Source organism: Drosophila innubila (genome assembly GCF_004354385.1).
Source record: "Drosophila innubila isolate TH190305 chromosome 2L unlocalized genomic scaffold, UK_Dinn_1.0 4_B_2L, whole genome shotgun sequence".
NCBI lineage: Eukaryota > Metazoa > Arthropoda > Insecta > Diptera > Drosophilidae > Drosophila > Drosophila innubila.
The window spans coordinates 2676217-2698578 of record NW_022995372.1 but is presented as its reverse complement, the minus strand read 5'-3'; the positions used below and the strand labels follow the sequence as shown (position 1 = coordinate 2698578).

The 22362-nt window shown below is 33.1% G+C and overlaps 2 protein-coding genes across 4 annotated transcripts in view; both read right to left on the bottom strand.

The window, feature by feature from the left end:
• The window catches only part of LOC117781471 (rap1 GTPase-activating protein 1-like), a 115643-nt gene that overhangs the window by 25168 nt on the left and 68113 nt on the right, over window positions 1-22362 (bottom strand). The window lies entirely within an intron of this gene.
• LOC117781483 (putative uncharacterized protein DDB_G0293968) lies at window positions 1256-21460 on the bottom strand. The gene is made up of 3 exons (XM_034618250.1): window positions 21128-21460; window positions 1556-1760; window positions 1256-1490 (listed from the first exon to the last, which is right to left on the bottom strand). The coding sequence occupies exons 1-2, from the start codon at window positions 21308-21310 to the stop codon at window positions 1746-1748; spliced, it is 198 nt and encodes a 65-aa protein (XP_034474141.1). The 5' UTR covers window positions 21311-21460; the 3' UTR covers window positions 1256-1490; window positions 1556-1745.

The following is a 22362-nucleotide window of genomic DNA, read 5'->3' as shown; positions in this document are numbered from 1 at the left end:
TTATTAAAGCCCTAATTTTGTTGAAAAGATGATTAAAGCTGACTTCTTATCAATATATATCAACTTCAGATAATGCTCAGAAAGCTCATTAAATTTTCGCTAGCTTCAGTGCAGTGACTGCCCAACTATCAAGCTGACCTTGAACTCATTCACAAGCTGTCCATCGATCTGTCTGTCCATCGTCCACATAAATCGACTTTAAATCAATGTAAATTCTGAATAAAGCGAATGCTTGCAGCTTCATTAGCTCGTTTAGTCACCACTTTGCTTAATTAATCAAACATTTTTTTCTTAATTGCTTAATTAACAAAGCAAACCAACAACATTTCCATCCACATCCATTTTCATCGCCACTTCCAGCTTCAGGCAACAAATTGAAGGCAATTTTCCCAATAGTTTTGTGTGTGTGTGTTGCCAAACACAAAATTTGGTCTAATGCCTGCGCAAATATTTAGGCCCTGTGGCCAGATATCAACAAAGAAAAAAAATAAAAAATAAAGAACTCATTTCCGTTGGGCCATTCATCAAATGATGTCATAGCTGAGAGTCGAATCTTTTGTGTACATTCCTCCTCATAAATGTAATTAATAGTTGTCACAAACTTTATTTCCCATGCTCCGCTTCAACGGATATTCACATATTCACATGCTCGCATTCACATATACTCGGTTATTCATACGTTTAATCGAAGTCGCTACATTCTTATTCAAAATATCGCCTTACACTTTTGCGGTTTATTGGGAGCACAATATAATATTAATAATGCATTAAAAGTTGTTAAAAAAATAAAAAGAATTGCTTTAAAATGTCGTTACTTTTTAATTAAATTTAAAATTTATATCCAAATGTTTTTTTTAAGTTTGTTTGTATGATATTTGATTGAAAGAATCAACCACTGTGCGGAAGCAGAGCTTTTTCTCATTGTCAGTTGCCAGTTGATTTGATTTGGGCCCGCACTGACATGTCAAGACATGATTAAACACGTCCTAATGCCTGCTCAGTTGACGCCTGACGAGGGCCCAAGGAAATGTCTGGCAATCACAAGGGAAATTAAATCTTGGCACATCAAAAAAAAAACAAAAAAATCGATTCGCGCCTCTTGTGGCAAGTGACTTAAGTGAAAGTGAAAGTGTCGAAACAAAAGACTTAACGCTAATTATTTGCTACACCTGCCATGAACTAAACTGACCGCTTAATTCCAGTTTTTCGCAATCTCCCAAAAATTCCCAATTTCCCACTCGAAGAGTTTTGATCCGCTGGAAAACTAAGTCCAAGTGATGAGCTCTGAGCTGAGCTGAACTGAGCTCTATGAGCTGTGATACGATTGCTCTCCGTCAAACTAATCCGCTTAACATTTTTACGGTCTACGGTCTACAGTCTGCCCTCGCTGCCACGAACAGCTGCCACTTGGCAAATCCTTTTCTAATTAAATGCCATAAATTTGCCCATTTAATTTTGTCGGGAAGTGGGAAAAGGGGACATTGCATTAACTAAATTAAAAGAAATAAAAAAAAAAGAAATACAGAAAAATGACGGAAATATTATGAAACCATACCGCACTTCATTCAACTAATCCGCTTTCAGTAAAATGTGAAAAACTCTCGGAAAACTGAAGCTGCGGCATATTTCAAAAAGGTCATAGACGTGAAGATGTGAGGGAGTTTTAAATTCCTATCCAGCCTGCGAGGCATTCATCAGGCTTTTCCCATAGTTCGAGTTGTGGCCCGATTCTTGTTTACTGTGCTCTATTGAATACGAACCTGAAATGGAAAAGAAATAAGAGAAAAACATGAGCATTAGTTATAGTTTAGTCTTACAAAAGGCGTTTCCCTCCAAAAAAGAGAAAAAATAAATACGAGAAATATATGATTTTAATTTCTTTGCTTCCTCTGCATTTTCTCATTTTACTTTTTAAAAGGTTTTTGTATGAAAAAAAAAAGAGAAAGATATTTTTGCCATGTTTATTTTTTGCGAGTTTTTTCAGCGGTTTTTTTATATTGCATCGTGGGAAAATTGAGGGTTGGCAGAATTTATGTGCCTGAAAACTGCTCGCAGGCACTGTGGCAATCCCTTAAAACTGTCAGGCTAATGCGCGGTTTACATGTGTGAAAAACACAAGGAAAAGTAGGTCGACTTTTGCGCAGATTTTCACTTGCTCTTAACTGATTTGTAATGCAAATGAAGCAAACTTGGTGAACAACTAGCGCAAAAGGATGTAACTAAGTATGGAAGCAGGCAAGGAAGGAAAGAGGAAGCGGAGGGGAAGGAAAGGAAACACGCGCGAGAAAAACAACAAGCGGAAACAACAGAATAACTGAGTGTAAAACAGGGTGAAAAACTGAGGAAACAAAAGAACAAGGACGAGTAACAAGAGAAAAGGAAGAGCAAGAGATTGGCAAAGGGGAAGGAGAATGTGTTGTGCACTTGACAACAACAACAACAACGACAACAACTGATGCAGTTGCATGAGAAAATAAAGAATAAAATAAAAGGTAAAGGAACAATTCGAACCTGAGACTTGAAGCCTCTTCAGCTGACGGCAGGTGGCACTCGAGAAGAAGGACACCATAAATATTAAGTAACAGGATGTGCGTAGTGTCTGCCACATATAGATAACAGATAATAGATAACAAGCTGGACACAAGGATTCATTAGATGTTGCAGAATACGCAAACGGCACCCAAAACGGAACCTGTCGCGGAAGCCCAACTAACGAGCCAAGTCAACATGATTCTGACCCAAACGAACTGGGCCAACTGCTGTCTGCGTGTTCGTGCCACATGCATCATTAGAATTGTAACATGTGGCATGTGGCATGCCCCAGCTGCCACTGCTCTACGTTCTCCTCTCTTCTCATTCTCATTCTCCTTAAGCCAAGACAAGTGCAGCGTTGAAAGGATTTCGCAAAAATGCCTGAATTGCAATCAAAGCAAACTAAAGTCGGCTTAGAAACGAATAGAAATGAGAAACGAGAAACGAGTAGTTAAGTGTGTGATTGAATGGCAGATACTCTGTATTTTTTCAATTTAGATTTGTTGTTTATAATTCTAAAATAGATAGCTCAGATTTTTAGAGAAAAGAATGACGAAAAAGTTATACCAAAATGCAATAGAGATAGTGTTTAATAGAATTTTACAGGGTATATTACTCTTATATAAAATTCTTAAATACAATTTTAAGAAAATAATACCAAATAAATGTTTACTTGCTGAAAGCATTGTTTTAGCTTAATTATGAAATTTCTTGTGACTACATGTTACAGGGTATACTACTCTCTCAGTGGATTGCTCTGAAATTTTCAGAATTGCTAACTGACACATTCATGTGTGTAAGTACAAAATAAATTCATTTTAGCTCACATAGTTCTCGAAATATCAACATAAATAGCAAGCAACAATAGTTAGAGTTTGCTTAACTCCCAAGCGATTGCTCTGAAATTTTCAGAATAGTTACTTGACACTTTAAACTATACTCGGTCAATGTCAAAAAGTTCTCGAGATATTGAATGAAATTGCAAGCCAGTTTAGTAAAATGTTTGGGACAACTCAAAATAACAAATGTTAACAAACTCAACTATCTTTTCATGGTTTTTCTAACTATTACAGGGTATTTGGTTACTGCTAACTACCATTTGGCAGCTCGCAGCTCAGTTTGAATTCGCTGAAGCCTGAAATTGTTCGACTGAGTTGCTATATAAGCTGCCCCTCTTCTCTCTGCTCTCTCAACTGGGTAATGGGTGTGCTTTGGAGTGTGTGGATTGTGTCGAGTGTGGTATTGAGTCTGGGGCGAATGCCTCGTTGCATTTAAATATTAATAAACATGGCGTGCCAAGCAAAATGCGCCAAATGCCGCGCGAACCAAATGTGAGTGCTCGGAGGCTACGTGACTTCCATGAGTCAAAACCCAACAAGAGCTGCCAGCTCTGCCTCCGACTCTGACTTGGTTTTTAGCTGCCCCGCCCCCTACGCCCTCTTATGGCTTACAGAAAGGTGTTGCCATTTTTTTCCTCTTATTTTTTTTTGCGCGCTGAACTTTGGCCAAAACGCCGCAGAGTCATGCAACATTTTTTTACTTCTACAGTTTCTGCTCTGTGGGCGCACCTTTTGGTCGTTTTGGCCATTCATTCTTGCATTCATTCAATTCACTCACTCACTCACTCAGTCAGTCACTCAGTCAGTCAGTCAATTCTCATTACTTTGTGGTCTGTGTCATGTCATAAGCTCTTTGACTACAACTACATTAAATCATAGTCGACTCTTACAGCAAAAGGGTTGAGTCTGTGGGCAGTTACCAAAGTCAAGTTACCAACTTGCCAAATGGTCAACTAGTCAGCTAGCCAACTGGGCATCCTGTTGCTTAACTCTTAACTCTTTGCTGGCGCCATCGGAAAATTACAATAACCATATGGAAAACATAACGCCCATGGCCAAAAGCATTTTTTGTGACAGGCGACATACGACAACCAACAAGATACTACAACAAAAACAACAAGCAAAATTAGTCATGTCCGTGTGGAACAAAAGTATGCGGAATTAAGCACTTCAAGTAGAAGATTGTACACTCTAAAATCTGTAGCATGAGGAAGGGAGAAAAAAATACCAAAAAATTCTCATTGATATTTCTAGTATTATTTCTAAAAGTCTCTTAATCTCAGTTACGAATTTGCTTGAGTTACAACTATAAATAATTTATTTTAAGCTAATAACAACTGTCCATAGTTTTTAAACACTGCAGATATACTTTTTAACATCATACACGTAATTATTTTTATTTTCTATATATTTTTAAAAGACTAGAAAGTTTTTATTAGAAAAGAGTTTATTTCGGCCGCAATAATAATTATTTTTAGCGATAGTACTAGCGATAGTTTTTTGTATACTCTCAATCTTTTTTTAGAAAAATGGTTTTAATTTATTCCCATTTTCTTTGAATTAGTAAACTTGATTAAAAAAATATACGAAAGCACTAAAGATTGTTTTTTCGAAAATCATATTACAAATCAGAAAGGAGACTTAACAAATTGATCAGTTGTAGTGATGTGAAAATATATATATGAATATACAAATATAATCTCAATTATATTTCTGTTCAAATAATATATATTTCTTCCCTAGGTAAATGTTTTTAAAGTTATACGATAGTAATATCGATAGTTTTTCTGTAATTTTGTTTTAAAAAAGTATTTTTCATAATAACTGCATTACCTTTATCATCTCTCTACAAAACCTTGCTGTATTTACTATCTTTTTTCAATCGTTGAGCTATTCGAATAGACTGTTCTTTCAGATAGAGTATATGCTAACTGTGGACTGCTAACTGCCAAGTTTAAACACTGAAACTAGCTGCTGATTGAGCTACAAAAAACAAATTTAAATACAGCGGGAACTACGCTATAGAGGAACATAACAAGAATATTGAAATACGACTAAAGCAGAGAGACAAAAAAAGACATTCTCAAACATTTTGCTTTTGTCTTTGGCCGCTGAATGTGGTGTGTCTGTGTGTTTATGTGTGTGTGTCTGGCTTATGACATCATGCCAACTTATTGGCGGTTTCTTGTGCACGTTGCCAAGTTGAAAAAGAGAAAAATAAAATACCCAAAAGGCAGCTGCCAATACAATGAACGATGGACAAGCTGAGCTGCAGCTGGAATTGGAATTGGGATTGGGATTGGGATTAGATGTTGGATGTGGTCAGCAAAATTGACATTTGAATGTGTTTTATAATATATGGCAATTGACAGGCTGACAGAATGGCTCGGACTCAAGTCGATCTTTCGACTCTTTCACCTGGAAGCGTTGCCATTTAAGGTACCATCAATTGGCCATAAGATTACGCAAGTTGGCTGGACGGAACTATGCATTTGGCCATAATAATATTTGTGTCTTTGTCTAGGTTTGGGGCGGAAACACATTAGGCCAAAACAAATTCTACAGTTTACGACTGCGCCATTTGCTTTAATGCTTTTATGTTTACAAGCCATTTGACCTTAGACGTCTGCCAAGCCATGTTAACAGAGCAACGAGCCAACTCGAATGAAGTCAAGTATTTGGCACAAATTCTAGACCGCCAAATGACCTTAAAAATGTGGCCGAAAACTGTAGCAAACTCAGCCAATTAGCTAAATGAAGTGTCATTTGTACTCAATCATCATAATCATTATCATTAACATCATTATCGCTGTCTACATTCGCATTCTATATATGTGGGCGTTCTCATTTGGAGGTGTGTCCACAATGGCTAAAATCAATAAACAACTTTTATCATATGCAAATAGACCTACAAACCAATTTTCCATGCCTTATCTATGTCTCTATCCGTCTCTCTCTCTCTCTCTATCCAACTCTCTTGCTGCCTCTTTTGATTCATTATTTGTTTATAGACGCCGAGATAAAGGCCCAAAGTAAGGGCCTGACTCATGGCATAATTTTTGAGTGCACTAAATAAATATTGATAACACATTTTGGGACTGCATTTGCCAAATAATGTAGCCAATCAGAGGAAAACTACAGGAAAGTCCTATTAACAACTGAAAAAACGACTTCTTTCTAACAATTCGCAAGCTGTTCTGGCAAACTAAAGAAACAAACAAATTCTATGCAAAATAAACTTTATCTTTTCTTTTTTAAATTGTTTTAAAGTTTAATTGCTTAAGAGTAGTGAATTACTGATTGAACAAGGCTTTTGCAACAATCGAATGAATTTGTGCTACTGAAGAAGAATGAAAGAAAATAATGTATTCTTTTTTTTTAATAATTCTAGAGTCAAGATACTTAAAAAAAATTAAATGCAGAAACAATATGATGTTTAATAACACTTAAGTTAAAATTTACTAATAATTCCCAAGCAGTTTAAGTCTGCAATAAATTGCCACATATTAATAGTGTATCTATAATTCTTTAGACTCCCAGATCAACTTCAGTGTCTAACAAAACTGACTCTAAAACTGTGTCTCATTAAGTTGCCAAACAGGCGCCTCGTGAAACGTGATCATTAATAAACTAAAATAAAAGCATAACAATGAAAAGGGTATCGTAAATTCAAACTTAATTATAATATTCACTAGCCATAGTAGAAAAAAAAGCAAACAAGCGAAACATTTCACATTTTGTAGATGCCTAAATGACGGCGTAAACATTTCACTCGAACACTTTTTTATGGTCCGAGTTGCGAGTAGACACAAAATTAACCGAAAAAGGAAAAATTTCCAGCGTGCGACATTGTGTAATAACAATGAAAATGGAACTGAGAATAGGGCGTGGTCAGGCCAGAAAAAATACATATATAAGAGCTGCACTTAAAAAACAATATCTAGAAATCGTAGTCGACTGGGACGTGACAACCACACATGGCTTGGTAAAAACAACAGAAAACTGAAAACAAAACCCAACAAAAAAATGCAGGTAGTTGCTGGCAATTCGTGGAAGCAACTTAAGAGGCGATTAGAGAAGGCGCCAGACATCAGGAAATAGTGGAAACATGCATCCTCAACTGTAAGGATGTGATTCAGGATTCAGCAAATTGTCTTGACTTGACTGCAAATTGATTGCAGCTCAAAGCAAAGTCAAAGCAAAACTAATTTTTAACAATTAAAGACAATCAATTTGCCAGCTGTCTGTCTTTCTCTCTGTCTCACACTCTCTCTCTCTGAAAATGTATCTGTATCTTTCAGTTTGTCAGTTGTGCAAAATTGCTGCCATTAGCAAGTGAGCGTTACATTTGTTATTCAGTTGCCATTGACATTTGAACTTGCGATTTGCGCTGATTGAACTCAAAATAGAAATAGTTACTGCCATTTAAAAAAGTATCTATAGAAATGCCACGCTTAGACAAACAAACAAAAGATACATTTAAAAAAATGTGAATCTGTTTTGACTCCAAATACCTGACAGAGTGCGTCAGATGGGAACATCAATTATAGCTATAAATTGTAGTTAATTCATTGAAATTTGATGAGAATTCCCTATACAAATATTTCCATTCAGTTATTTCGTTCAGTTTACAAAAAGTGACGACACCTTAAATTCTAAAAGTGTTCAATATTTCGGTAATAGTTTTATATAAACTATACAATTTTTCTAACAGATTGTTACAATGATTATAAAATAAAGTGCTGAAAATAAATTTATTCAATTTTCAAATAGTTACAATAATCTTGTTTAAACTTTAAACAAAAAAATTATATAAATTAAAAGTTGTTTTATTTAAATCATAGAAAATAATTAAAATTTTTCTAAATAAGTGACTTTTAACTAATTTTTTAAATTTCCTTAACATTCATGTTGATATATAAATTTTGCCAATGATTTCGTTTTCAGTAAGTTTCAAAAATAATAATATTCTAAAAATTTACACTGTTATATAATAAATTTAAATATTTGCAACTTTCAGCTAAATTATACAATTTCCTACTCACGCTCCCATACCTGACAGTTTGAAATGCGCTGTGTCATTGAGCAAAGTTGGCAATTGACTTGACTTGTTGGCTGTGGGTGGGTGGGCAGCTAACTTGGCCTAAAGCGGCAACTGTGACACACCTTGCACACTTAAACCGTCCAAACAACAAAAGGCGCTTTGTAATGTTGTTGTTAAGCAACTACAACAACAACAATAACAACAACAACAACGAAAATAATAGAAAATATTTCGTATGCCTTTCGAATTGCGAATACAAAACTGTAAACTGGTTTTCAAACGCCTCTCCAACCCCCTCCCTCCTACCACCTTTAAGCTGTCAGTCAGAAAAGTGATTTGATTTTGATTTTTTTTATACATTTTGTTGTTGTTGTTGCTGCTGCTTGGCTAATTGACCTTTTGGCTGGCATAAAATTGAATCTGCGGTTAGTTTGGCTTGTTTTTTCCAAGCCATTGGCCAGAGAGGGGGGAAAAGAGGGGAATACGTGTATGTGTAGAGAGCAAGTGTATTGTATTTGTTATTTATTTTCAAATCTCGCATGATTGAAAATTGATTTTGATTTTACTGTTTGCTAATTAAAATGAAAGTTTTATTTCATACTTCGATTTGCCAAGTGAAATTGCCTATTGCCAATCTGAAGAGCGGAAAAGAAGAGAAATTTGGGAGGGGAAACGTCTGCAAAATTGTAAATTGTTTCGCCTGGCAGGCAGAATACGAGCGAAATGCCAGCGAAATTGCAGCAACAAATTGAGAAATGTCATAGAAAGCAAATTGTTCGATTCAACAAATTGGCAAAAGGCAAATTAAACTAATTGAAATGTGAGTGCAGTCAATAAGTGCAATGATTTTCCCCCACTTGATCACATACAAAGTGAAACTCATTGAGTTGAAAGTCTGCTCGAGGCAAAGTCAAGAATTTATTTTATCAAACCGTAGCAAATGGAGAAAAGAAAACCAGTTGAGAATTCTAGCAATAGCCTGTTGTTGTCCGTTCTGCTATATTTATTGCTCTTGCATTATTTATTATTTTAATAATAAGCTATTTAATAGCCAGAGACGCACGCCAATAAAATAACTAAATTAATTATTATTTTAGCATATAATTTTTATTCTTTTTTTATTGGTAGTTAAAAGTGAAACAATTTAATTTTACTGCGTATAAATATTAACACTATAAAAGTATTTAATTTAATATTTATGCTATAATTTTATCATTTTCTTAATCCCATGATCATGTTTGAAAATCGGTTCAGTTTTAATAAAGCAATTTAACATGATTTTTAACAAAAAAAAAAGGTGTCAGAAACAAGTTTAAAGTGTTGATTTATACTATTTATGATATAAGAAATTGATTAAAAGTGAAAACTCGAGATTTAAAATTTTCAATTTTCAAAATTCCAAAGGGGGGACCTTAGCATCGAAATCGAGATTTAGAGAAAAATAATTTTTTTTACGAATTAAATAAAATTTGAATGCAGAATGAATTTAAAGGCCAAACCATGATCAAAATGACATTCCGTTTGAAAATCGGTTTAGTTTTGACAAAGTTATGAGAATTTGAAGATGGTCAGACTTTGTATCTAGCAACTTTAGAAGTCAAAATTTTTGTTCAATTTGACATGATCTTTAACAAAAAAATGAAAGGTGTCAGACTTTAGACCATAATAAATTAATTTTTAAAATAGTTTTTAAAACAACAAATTTGAGTTTAGTTTTATTTCCATCACTTTAAGTATATCAGTATTAATGGAGCTACACAGTTTTAAAGCCATTGCCAATGAATACATTAGTCTAAGCACAGTTGTAGACTCATGTGCAATTTGTATTTATCTTGTTTTTTTTTGTACATTTTTTTATTACATAAGCGTCAACTTTTTTTTAAGCTGTGCTGTCTGTTTACCGTGTACAACAAAATACAGCAACAGCAATTACAACAATAAAATAACTTGTTCATTAAGCACGAGAACTGCAAGCACTTCAAGTCAAATGTTTGTAAATAAAACTCGTTTAAAAACGAGAAGAAAACAAATTATTGTAGTTGCTGCTGCGGTCATGTAAATTTTTAGTTAATAGCACAAGTTTTTCATCAGCACGCTGAATAACAAAATAATAAATACATAAACAATAAAGTAGAGAAATAAAAGAGCTGCAAAAATAAAACTGACAGAGTGGAAAAAGTGAAAAAATGTTTAGTTATGGCAAATATTTAATCATAGTAGTTGCCCAATCATTGAAACAGGTTGCAGGCAGCAGTTATGCGTATGCAACACAATGTGGCATATAAATCAACGCTTCAAATATTAATTACAAGTCAAATGCCATTGCCAGATGTTCATGTTGTGGCTCTGTCAGAGGGGGAAACCGAAGGGAGGAGGAATACGCCCCCATGCTTAAGGGCCGCAAGACACTTGCAGCTGCCACCAACTGCGGTTGCAGCCACAACAGGCGGTGGCAACAGCTGCTGCTCCAGCAACAGTGGCATGAAAGTTTTCTTCAATTTTATTTTTTCTGGGTCAGCAACGCATTGAAAACAAACAAACAAACGACAACAACATTTTTTAAAAGAGACTGCGACTGCAACTGAGAAGCTGTGGCAACAAAAGAAAAGAAAAAAACAGCCGCAAAATGATTCTCCATTTGCGATAAGCAACGATTCAACGAGGCAACTACGTGGCGTATGCGCAATGTGGCCAAGTGAAGCCAACTTGGCCAGCTTGGCCCACAAAATGTGTAGACGAGCAAATTATGATACACATGGCTCAGATTACAAAAAAAATAAAATCAAGTAAGTACATGCGTTATAATCATGCGCACGACTAAAAGTTACCCCTTACTTTATGATTCTATTTTTAAAATACATTATAAATATTAATAAAATAACTAATTGTATTTTGGAATCTTAAACTGCAACATTAGTGCATAATATTAGTGAATTGAAGGACAATAATAAAACAAAATGTTAAACTTTATAAAAAATATTCTATCTTAAAAAAATTTAAAATAGTCTAAAACTTAAAACAGCCATAACTAAAGTTAGATTTAATGAATCTCAAAAGCGATTTAGTGAAATTATAGACAATAATCAGAGTAAATTATAACCATCAATAAGAATATTCTATCTTAAAAAATGTCGGTTTAATTGAATTTGTTCTCATCAAAAATATGAATAGCTTACAATTACAATACTCTCTTTTAGTCTACGACTAAAGGGTATAAGCTCACATAAAAAGAGCTAGCTAGAGAACTGGCCAAAGTCAAAGACCGAGTCTGTGTTGAGTTGGCTAATACTCGTACTTGTAGCCGGGTTGGCAAACGCTTCTCTTCTGACCCAAATCGCTGCATTCCAAGCGACGACAAAACTAGCAACTAACAGCTTGCAACTTGCCACTTGCAACCTGCCACATAGTCACATTTAGCACACAACATATCGAATCACAGCTCAAATTATATTGAGAGAAAAACAGAAACAAAAAAAATCTAAAGCCGACAGCCAATTATGTTAATTGATACTCAAATTCAAGACTAGGCTCAGTAAAGCTGCTAATTAAGCGCAAAAAATAGAAGAACAAAGCAAAAAAAAAAAAAAAAAACTCGAGGGAAAACAACAACAACAAGGCAAATTAGTTTGTCAACAGCGACAAAAAAAAATGAGCTAACAAAATGACAAGGTTTTCAGTTTGGGCAATTTGGCGGTATTTTAACTATTGATTCAGCTGTTGCCGCCGCCAATTTAGGCCGCTCTAATAGATACATATACATGCCAGATATAGATACAAAGATACAGTCACAATAGGTGCTAACAGCAAACACAGATAAAGATACAATTTGCCAATTTATTTCAAAGTCTTATGGCGGGCAGATAAGAGAAATATGTAAATAAAATGGTAGGAGCAAATATGATAATAAATGCATAAAGGAAGAATGGAGTCTAAAATGGAAGTAGTATTGTAAATAAAACAAATAAAATTTATATAGTTGAAAGAATAAACTTTAAATTAAAGTAAGAACTGTTTAGTTTATTTTTTGGCTTATATTTATGAATTGTTTCAGGGTAATTGAAATAAGAAAATATATTTTTTCAAGCTTGATCAATTTAACTGTCTTTTGAATAATGTGAATGTTGTTCCAATGGATCGTGTCTGAATGTCTCGCAGTTTGTATATAAAACATTTTATAAATTGCTTTGCGACAGTTTCAGCCAAAAATTTCAACAACAACTTCGACACGATTCTCAGAAGTTTTTTTTGTTTAGTTTTTCTTGATTCTAATTCGAATGCGAATATATTTTTTTTTGTTTTATATTTTGTTGTGGCTGTTTGTTTTTTTTTTTTTTAAGTACTCAATTTGGGTCAATAACATTTGGCAACTTCAATGCGTTGCCAGCAAATAGAAAAACACAATAAGGCAGCCAAGTTCTGTGTAAAGGCCAACAGCAACAACAACAACAACAATGGCCACCACAAAGTAATTGTACAAAAATAATTAAAAATAATTTACAGAAAATTTAACTTTGGCTATTTTTGTAATGATTCTTTTTTTCTGTATGCGGTTTGCAGCCAGCAGCTAAAATTGTGGTTAAACTAAAATAAATTATGCGGGAACGAGTCATCATTATAATGCCTATATATACACATATATATAAACTGTTGATTTGGAAATATTTCAAGCGAAAGTGTAACAAATTTGTCAAAAGTTGCCAAAGTTTGTTTTTGGAATTTTTTAATTATGAATAATAGAGTGAAAATTTCAATAATAAAAAAAAACTGAAAATAATCAAGAGAATATTTAGCTGTTTGGTTGCTGTTGTTGTTGTGTTGAAAAGTGAAACAACTTTTACTTTTCGTTGACAAAAGAGGCCGCTACACAGCTACAGATACTCAGATACAGATACAGATGCAGCTAAAGATACAGATACAGAAATAAACACAAAACTCGAGACAGACCAGTGACAAATTCTTAAGACGAGTGAAACTTTGTGTAACTGTAACTTGAAGTCAATTTGCATTTGTGTGTGTGTGTGTAAAAAGTATATGTGAGTGTGTGTTTAGATATTTCTGTAAACATTTCATAATTATTTAAACGTAGCGTGGGCCTTTGTTGATCTATAAACAAACGCTATTTGCATAAACGATAGAAATACGATAGTTGATAGATATATATAAACGATAGTTCCCTTTTATCTTCTAGTATTTCGCCATAATACTTTACACATACTATTTGTCAACTGTTGACAGAGAAACTGTCGCAATTTTGGCAGCTCACAATTTGTCAATTCAAAATAAAAAATAAAAAACGTTTTCCAGCGTGAAAATGTGAAAATGTCTTGACTTATAAATAGGAACACAGCTGCCGCCACACTGTTAAATACATAAGTGTTTAATCAAAAAAGAAAAAAAAATAAATAAAAAACTAATATTGCGATAAAATAGAGGTCGCACTGTATAAACAAAGTATTTCTTATCGTGGCGGCCTCGCTGTTAAATATTGTTTAAATAAAAAGAGAAATTTTGGAAAATAAATGATATGTGTATGGCGTAGAGAAGTTAGAATACCCTTTAAGCTATTTTCGTCTGTTCTAAAAGCAATTAATCAACTAACGTGTAGAAATGTGTTTAAGCTAGAATATCCCTCATATTCAAGAGAAAAATCATCAATTTAACCAAAGAAATGTGGTTAATTAGTTGAGTTATTGTTGCTTTAAAATAGAGCAAAAAAAAAAGAACAATGATTAATCTAAAATAACTTGAAAACAAAGAGAAATGGTAGAAATTAATGAAAACTGTTAGCGTGTGAAAAACTATTTCACTATTTAGCTGTTATAATAGCTATAGATTGAGTTATAACAATCAAATGTATCCTAAATGATTCAAATTAACTTAAATTTCATAGGTACCAAATTTGATAAGATTATTTTCCATAATAAGCTTTAGAACTGAACTTTAAGTATAAGTTTGCCAACAAAAAAACATAAATATTTTTCTTGTATTGATTCTATTTTCTCTTTTACCTTTTCCAAAGGTGTACAGATTGTAACAAATATGATATACCAGAAGGAATGAGTTATTTTAAATGAAAACAATAGTTTTCCAACTAATGTTTTGATAGTTATATGATATGGTAGGCATTTATTATTATTAAAAATTTATATTTACTGCTTACTCAACCAGTCATAACTTTGTGATGTAATTCACAAGGTATAGCAAATATAATACACAACAAAGAAAAGTCTCTAATGAATAGAAAACAATATATTTTCATTTGTTTATGACAATAGTTATATGATCTAAGTAAAATGGCTATCAATTTTTTCACAGCTGTTGCTTAAGAGTTAATATACTCTCTTCTTAGTATCTTTACAGGGTATAACAAAGCAAAGTCAAACAAGTATATTATATCAATTTGACTGTGCAAATAAAAATGAAAACAAGACGAGTCCAAGGCAGACCTTTCTCAAAAGTATAGATATGATGTGATATGATATGCTAAAGTATAATATGAGTACTCCTATGATATGGCAGCTGACTTATCTGGTATCTGTGGTATCTGGCCTGATAAGTGATTGCATTTGTTTGGTTTTTGCTGACGCTTGCCTCACTTTGGGCCATGTTAAGGTAGCTACCGTAAAGCAACAACTCGTGTTGCTTGTTTAATTAATAGCGCTTGCTTATGAGTACCCCTACCCACTGTTTCCACCTTTTTCCCCATTCAAACACAACTCCAACAAAATGTTTATAAAGAATTGTTGTCATTGTCTTCAGTTTGCTTCTCGTTTTCTTCCCATTTATACGCAATTTCATTTCTTTGCAACAATGCAGGCAGGCAACGGTTGTCATTGTCATTACACAACACCAACAGTAACAACAACAACAATAACAACAAATTACTAGTTGTTGCTGTTAGCTTCGGATTTGATTTTCATGCCGCATTGTCATCACATTTTGCTGTCGCATTCACAATAACTGAGCATGCTATCTGAATATACATACGAGTATGTATCTGTGACTACGAGTACTCAAAGTATTCACTTTAGACTCATGACAACAATTGTCTGCCATTGTCTATGGCCTTGGAATGAATGCGACAAACTCCGTGTAAGTTTATTGCAAATTTCATTTTATTTTGATGAAATACGTTTAAGAAATTGCATAAAAGATATTCCCAAATAACTGTTGACATGCCTGAACGAATCTTAGTATTATACAAATTAAAAAAAAAAAAAAACACTTTCCACATCATTTTTTGTCAGTCAACAATGACTTGTTTATTTGATTTTTTAAATAATAAATAAATAATGATAACTTTGATGTAATTTCCCTTTTAAGAAACTTTCCTTCATTTTTAATGCATTTCTTTTTATCAGCTTTTACATGTCTTTCCTTTTCTTTCCAGCAGTCTATTAAATAATCCTAAAATTTAATTTCCTTTTTCACATATATTTTCTGTGGATTTTCTTTTTTTATAATAATAATACTTTGATAAAATAATTACTGAATAATCCTATTATTTATACTTTTCATTTTATTTTGCTTAAAATAAATGTCTTTATGACTTACTATTTTTCATAGATTTTCATAACATAAGTGGAAAATCTGAATAAATTCTCCTTAAAGATCTCTTTATCTTTCTTTTCCTTTTCCCCATAAGCTGTGAATGCTATCTTATAAAATATTGATTTACATTGTGAATGATCCTAACTATGATTCACTTTGGTTTATTCCTTAACTGATATCTTTTAAAAGAAGTATTTGTTTAATTTTCCTTACATAAAACTATTCTCTTACTTTTCTCTTATCTTTTCTGCCCTTTACAAGCTGTCAATATTATCCATTTGTTTTCCTGCTGTTTGTTATGTTGAAAGATGATTCTAGAAATAGTCCAGTCCTATATCCATTCACTCTCTTTCTCTCGCTTATCTCTCTGCGAGTTGAATCAATGGAGTACCTGCAGTTGAGTTCTATCTATAGCTATCGATCAGTTGACCTTATCTGATTGTACACAGTTCCTTTACCTACTTCTATCTTCCACTCTTCCACTTCCACTCGAATTGAAATTCATTGTAGGTCTCGTTTTGTTGCCCTTCGGTTGGCTTTTAATCAGTCTGAGGCAATGCATAATAATCATCATTATCATTGTCATTACGATTACAAGCATTGCTATGTGTGTGAGTGTGAGTCTGCGTGTGTGAGTATGTGTGTGAGTGTTTGTGAGTACTCCCCAACATTAATTTTTATGCTCGTAAAGCAGTAGGCATACAAAATGTAAACTGCAAAACTGGCAACTGCAAAATGCATATCCGGTCGCTATGGCAAGGAAGTGATGGAGGCGACTCCAGAGAAGGAGAAGAAGAAGGAGGAGTAGAAGTAGGGAAAATGAAAGAGTCAAGGATTGCCATGGACTGCCATGAATCACTAACTAACTAACCAGAGCCAGAGTCGCAGGCAGACACAGATACAAAATGAGTTGCAGCATTGCCTCATTGTTGCCTCCTTCTCTCTCTCTCTCTCTCTCTGCTCTCCCCACTGCAAACTGACAGAGAAGAGGAGTAGAAGCAGCAACTGGCGAGGGTAAAGGGGAGAACTCGGCGCATTAATCGCCGGCCATTATGCAAGACACGCGCCTGCGGCAAGCAAATGCAATCCATATGTATAAAGTAATATTTTGCACTCAAAGAAAATAAATATTTGAAACATTTTAGAAATGCAAATATAGTGTTATTTTTTTTTTTTAAATAAATATACAAACGCTCACAAAAATAATTTCTGTTATATAAGTCTCTTTAAAAAAAAAACGTTTTTAAACTTTCAGAAAATTTATTTTCATACTATTTAATTTTTTGTAATAATAAATTTTTAAAAATAAATTATTTAATAAGTGTCATATAACGGATCGACTCATTTCTAGCTTTAAAAAAACCTTTTTATTTATTCACTCACTTTATATATTTGGTATTTATAATGATTGGCCTAATTTCTAGTTGTAACAAAACATTTTTATTTATTCAGAATTATTGTTCATGTATATAGCACTGAATTTGTTTTAAACTTGCCATGACAGTTAAAAAATATGTATAAAATTCTTTAAAATATTTTTGTTCAGTTTAGATAAATTACCTTCTTGAAAAATGATTTCTGAAATATGAAAAGTCCTTTTCTGCAAAAAATCATTTAACTATTCAGAAAAGCTTGCCTTATTAACTTTGTTTTTTTTTTAAATAATTGACGTTTATAGTAGAGGGCAGAGTTTCTAGATTATAGAAAATATTTTGTTTTGGTTAGGAATTATTGTATTATTTTGTATAATAGGCCCACTTTTTTTTAGGAGTGTAGAAGAGAAGGCAACCTATTCATGACATGTCTAGGTGGCAATGGCTATGAGACTCTGTATGCCACACGTCGTCAGTTACATAGCTCCCAGACCATTTAAGGGCAGTCTCACCAAACAACGACAACAGCAACGACAACGACAACAACGCCGACGACAAAAAGCGAAAGCGTTTTCAAGACGCAGACCTTGACGCGGGTTTTTCAACTTCGATTTGCCCAGCTGCGAATGAATATTTCGAGTACTCGAGTACCTTTTTGGTCCCTACACACACACATATGACACACACACTCAGCAGGAAGTCGGGTTTGTCCTCAAGTGGAAACCTTGACATCAAAGTGGGCAACGTCATAAATTTCCATTTCTATTTCCCAGCCATGTGTTGAGTAAGAACGCGAGACCGCAAAAAAAAGCAACAAAATATATAGAAAAACAGCTGAGATGTTCACATTATTAGTAGGCCGCCCATAAAGTATCTGACAGATACAGATACCAAAAAAAAAAAACAAAACAGCCGAAAAGTGACTGCTAAGCGGCAGCCAAAATGACGGCAAAAGTGCCGCCAAAAAAACGTGGGCGAAATGAAAGGAAAATCGAATATCAAAAGTAGCTATAGATTTGTGTTGGAAAGTGAAATAAATTTAAATATGAATAAGTACGTATATGAATATGAATGCGCGTATTTTCATTGGTATTCATAGAGGATTCCCCAACTGCTAACTAAGCTGTTGTGCACAAAAGATACACAAGTTAGCAAAAGATACAAATGTATCTGCAAGTGTGATGCTACGCTGTGACTATGACGAATACTAATACTATTTTTTGACTATTGTGATTTATTTGTAAAAAGTCTGGAAATAAAAAGAAAAACAATATATTTGGAAAATAAATTCAAATGTACAATTTTAAATGTAAACTAATAGAGCTTACAAAATAATTGTGATTTTCTAACAACAAGTTTTGGATGAATCACAATTTTTGGAATACCTCCGAGACTTTAAAGGTTTACAATATGATACTAATAAAAAAACTCTTTATGTGTAAAGTTTTAATAAGAAATATACTTAATATTTTGTTTAAATAATTGTTTTTACAGACTACAAATTATAAATGTTTAAATTAAAATTTAATTTGTGCTAAAATTATTTGTCTACTGTCTATTTGGTCTACTGCTTTTTAGTTGACTTTGAATAAATAAATAATAGAATATAAGGTGTTGATAGTTGTTAAGCATTTAGGCCAAAAGCCAGAAATAATTTTGTTAATTGGAGCGTGCGATCAAATTGGAACTTTAAATTGTTTTTTTTTTTTTTTTAATTCTAACAAAAGTCTAATTCAAGTCGAAAATTGTCCAGGCGAAAGTTGGCAAAGATTATAACTTTAGAGAGTACGAGAGGAGAGAAGAAGAGAAAGAGAGGGCAGGAGAAGTAAAAGTGCGTAGGCAAAAGAATCGCATAATGGACACATAATGATGATGAATGTGTAATCTTCATAATGATCTAAACAAAATGATGATTGCAGGCAAACGACGCTTTCGCTCTGACTGAGTTGTGGATGTTGTTGTGGAACGTATGCTGAAGTTGTGGATGCTATTCTCAAGTGATTTATGCGATTTGTGTCAATGTCTCTGCCGCATTTTTATTTTTTTCTCTCTCAATTTTATTTTTGGTTTTCCAATCACTTTTGTTAACTGTTGTTGCTGTTGCGGCTTCCTAACAAATTGCCTGAAAATTCTTTTGTGTGTATGTTTGTGTGTGTGTGTGTGTGAAAGGTCACACATTCAGGCATATATAAGTAGGTAGAAGGGAAAGAGTAGAAAAAGACGAGAGCACACATTAAATAACAAATACTTGTGTTATCAGTCAAACGTTTGAAATTGCTGTTGTTGTTGTTGCTGTTGAGTTTATTTAAATTAAGCAACTCCATACACACACACATGCACACACACACACACACTTAGCGACAGCATTTTTATGTAAATTACAATAAAAATTGGTATTAAAATTTATATATAAAAAATGCGTTGAGCGGTTCATTGATAAGACAAATGATCCAATAAATGAATCCACGCATAACAGTTGCTCTGAAACTGTAGACGGTCTGTTAAGCTGTAGTTCTGTTAGACAGTGACTATAAAAACTGTTAAAACTGTTCCCTTAATTTCATAAGCAAAGTGTCAACTCAAGAGTTGTTCTAGAATTTACAGAACTAAGATACAATGTGTTCAAAAAAGATAGCTAACAAAAAATAGCAAAAATATTATTAAAAGTGCTTACAACATTTAAATGTTTTATGTATAATATAATACTATACCACAAATATAAATGTTTGGTTTTTCCCGAATAGATATTTTCCACAATGAATTGTTTATATTCTTAAATATAAAAAATTCTACAAATCTCAATGAAAAGTAATGATAATTTTTTTATATTTATTTATTTATTCTGCTATTATACAATATAGACAGACACTGCTAAGAACGCAGCTTGCTTTATTTTTGGACATCGCCCACACCAGTTGCTCTAGAACTGTAACACGTTTGTGACTCAAGTTCATGAAGTGCGAGAACAACAACGCCAATTACAACGCCCAAATTGCATTTAATTAATGAAATTGTATCGCCAAACACAACCCACACACACATACACACTCGCTTACACACACCAAATATACACAACAGACACCAATGTCGCCAGTTTAGCGAATTTAATGCTAGATCTTATAAAATTCAAGACAAATATTGAAAGAAAATATATTTTCATTTATTTGTGTTTATTTCTTATATTTTTAGCCTTTTTGTTAACATTTTGTTTTTTATTTTTTTCTTTAAATACTAATTCTACTTTTTAGAATTTGTTAATAAATTGTTGGATATTCCCAGATTTTTACTTTTATTTTGAAATATTTCATGTTTATTTATATCTTTTCAGTTTAAAATTTATTTTATTTTCAATTTAAATTATCTATATTTTAATTGTTAATTCAAATTATTAATATTTTATTTTTCAATTTAAATTGTTTATGTGTTAATTTGTAATTTGAATCAATTTTTCATAATTTTATTTTGTTTAAAATTTTAAATTACGTTTGATCCACTGTTGACATTAAATAAAACACATTTTTTTGTTTATTTTTGTTTTATATTATTTGAATTTGATTTCTTGTTATGTGTAGCATTTATTTATATTTTGTTTTATATTTTATTAAATTAGATATAATATGGAAGGGAGTACTAGCAACTAAACAATTGGGATCTGTAGCTTTTTTTTATATTTTTAATTTGTTTTTATATTTTTGAAGGATTTTAATTTGATTTCTTTTGTGGTCCAGCTTTTTAGAACTGCCAAAAAAAAATGTGGCTTCACTGTTAGACACACCTTAACAACTTACCTCTCTATGATTGTTGTTGTTGTTAATGTTGTTGTTGTGGTTGTGGTGATACTGCTGACTGTTGTTGTTGTTGCTGCTGCTGTTGCTGTTGTTGTTGTTTGTATGTTGTGCTGCTGAGCCCGATGACGATGACGACGACGACATTCGCGATCCGGGCAGATCGCGCCACCTTAACACCCCCATGACCGCCTGACGCACCCAACGCCTCTCACCCCCTTCGCTATAAAATGCCACCTTCGCTGTTGTTGTTCCTGTTGCTGTTGTTGTTGTTGTTCTTGCAGTTTAGGCAGCAGTTGCTATTGTTGTTGTGGACGGCATTGATTTTAGACAAAATTTAGAGAGCAAGCTTTTTTATTTGTTGTTGTAGGCGTGTAAACTCCAGTAATTGTTAAAAATTCTATAATTGATTTATTTATGTTTGAAATATATTTTTTTTTAATTTTTATATTATTTTATTGAGTTTTCTTAATTTTAAAACTCTTTTTTATTGCATTTCGTTGAATTTAAAATCTTTTCAAGCTGCAGTAATTGTTATAAATTAGAATTTATTTGTTTTTTATTTTTCTACAGCATTTTTCTTTAAATAATTTATTTTTTCAAATTTTTATTGCTTTTTTTTTAATTTAAAGATCCTTTTAAATTATTTGCTTTTTGCTGCCGCATTCATACAACTTATTATGACTGTTGTTGTTGTTATGTGTTTTTTTGCGTTTGTTTTGCACGTCGTTCAACTCGTTTGGCGAGTTTTTTTGTTTATTTTTTTTTTTGGTTATTTTGTGTGCACACACTCTCTCACACACACAGTGGCTGTCAAACTGTAACGGCTGCTACTTTCCAAGCTGGGCTGGGAGAACTGAGCTTTTTATGCAAATTACTCGCAATTCGCAAATCTCTAAGCAAATATTTTCACTTGGCTCAAAGATGTTTTATTTTTGTCAGACAAATGCAACAAAGATACATAGATAAAACACAAGACACACGCACAGATAAATATATATATTTTTAAAATTTCTGTTGTTGTTGCTATTGCTGTTGCATGGAGAAGAAACGTTGCAACTGCAGCTGCATTTGATTTCCCAAATTTAAAAATAGCTCGCGTGCGTTTTTATTTGTTTTGAATTTGTAACGAACAACGAACCGAAAACGACGACGGCGACGACGTCTGCTAACGGCAATTCGCCCAAGTTAAAATTACAGACGAAGACAAGACAAAAAACAGACACAACCGAACCGGA

Excerpts from the sequence above, each read along its gene's own strand:
- LOC117781483 (XM_034618250.1), bottom strand. The coding sequence starts at position 21,310 with ATGGGGGTGTTAAGGTGGCGCGATCTGCCCGGATCGCGAATGTCGTCG.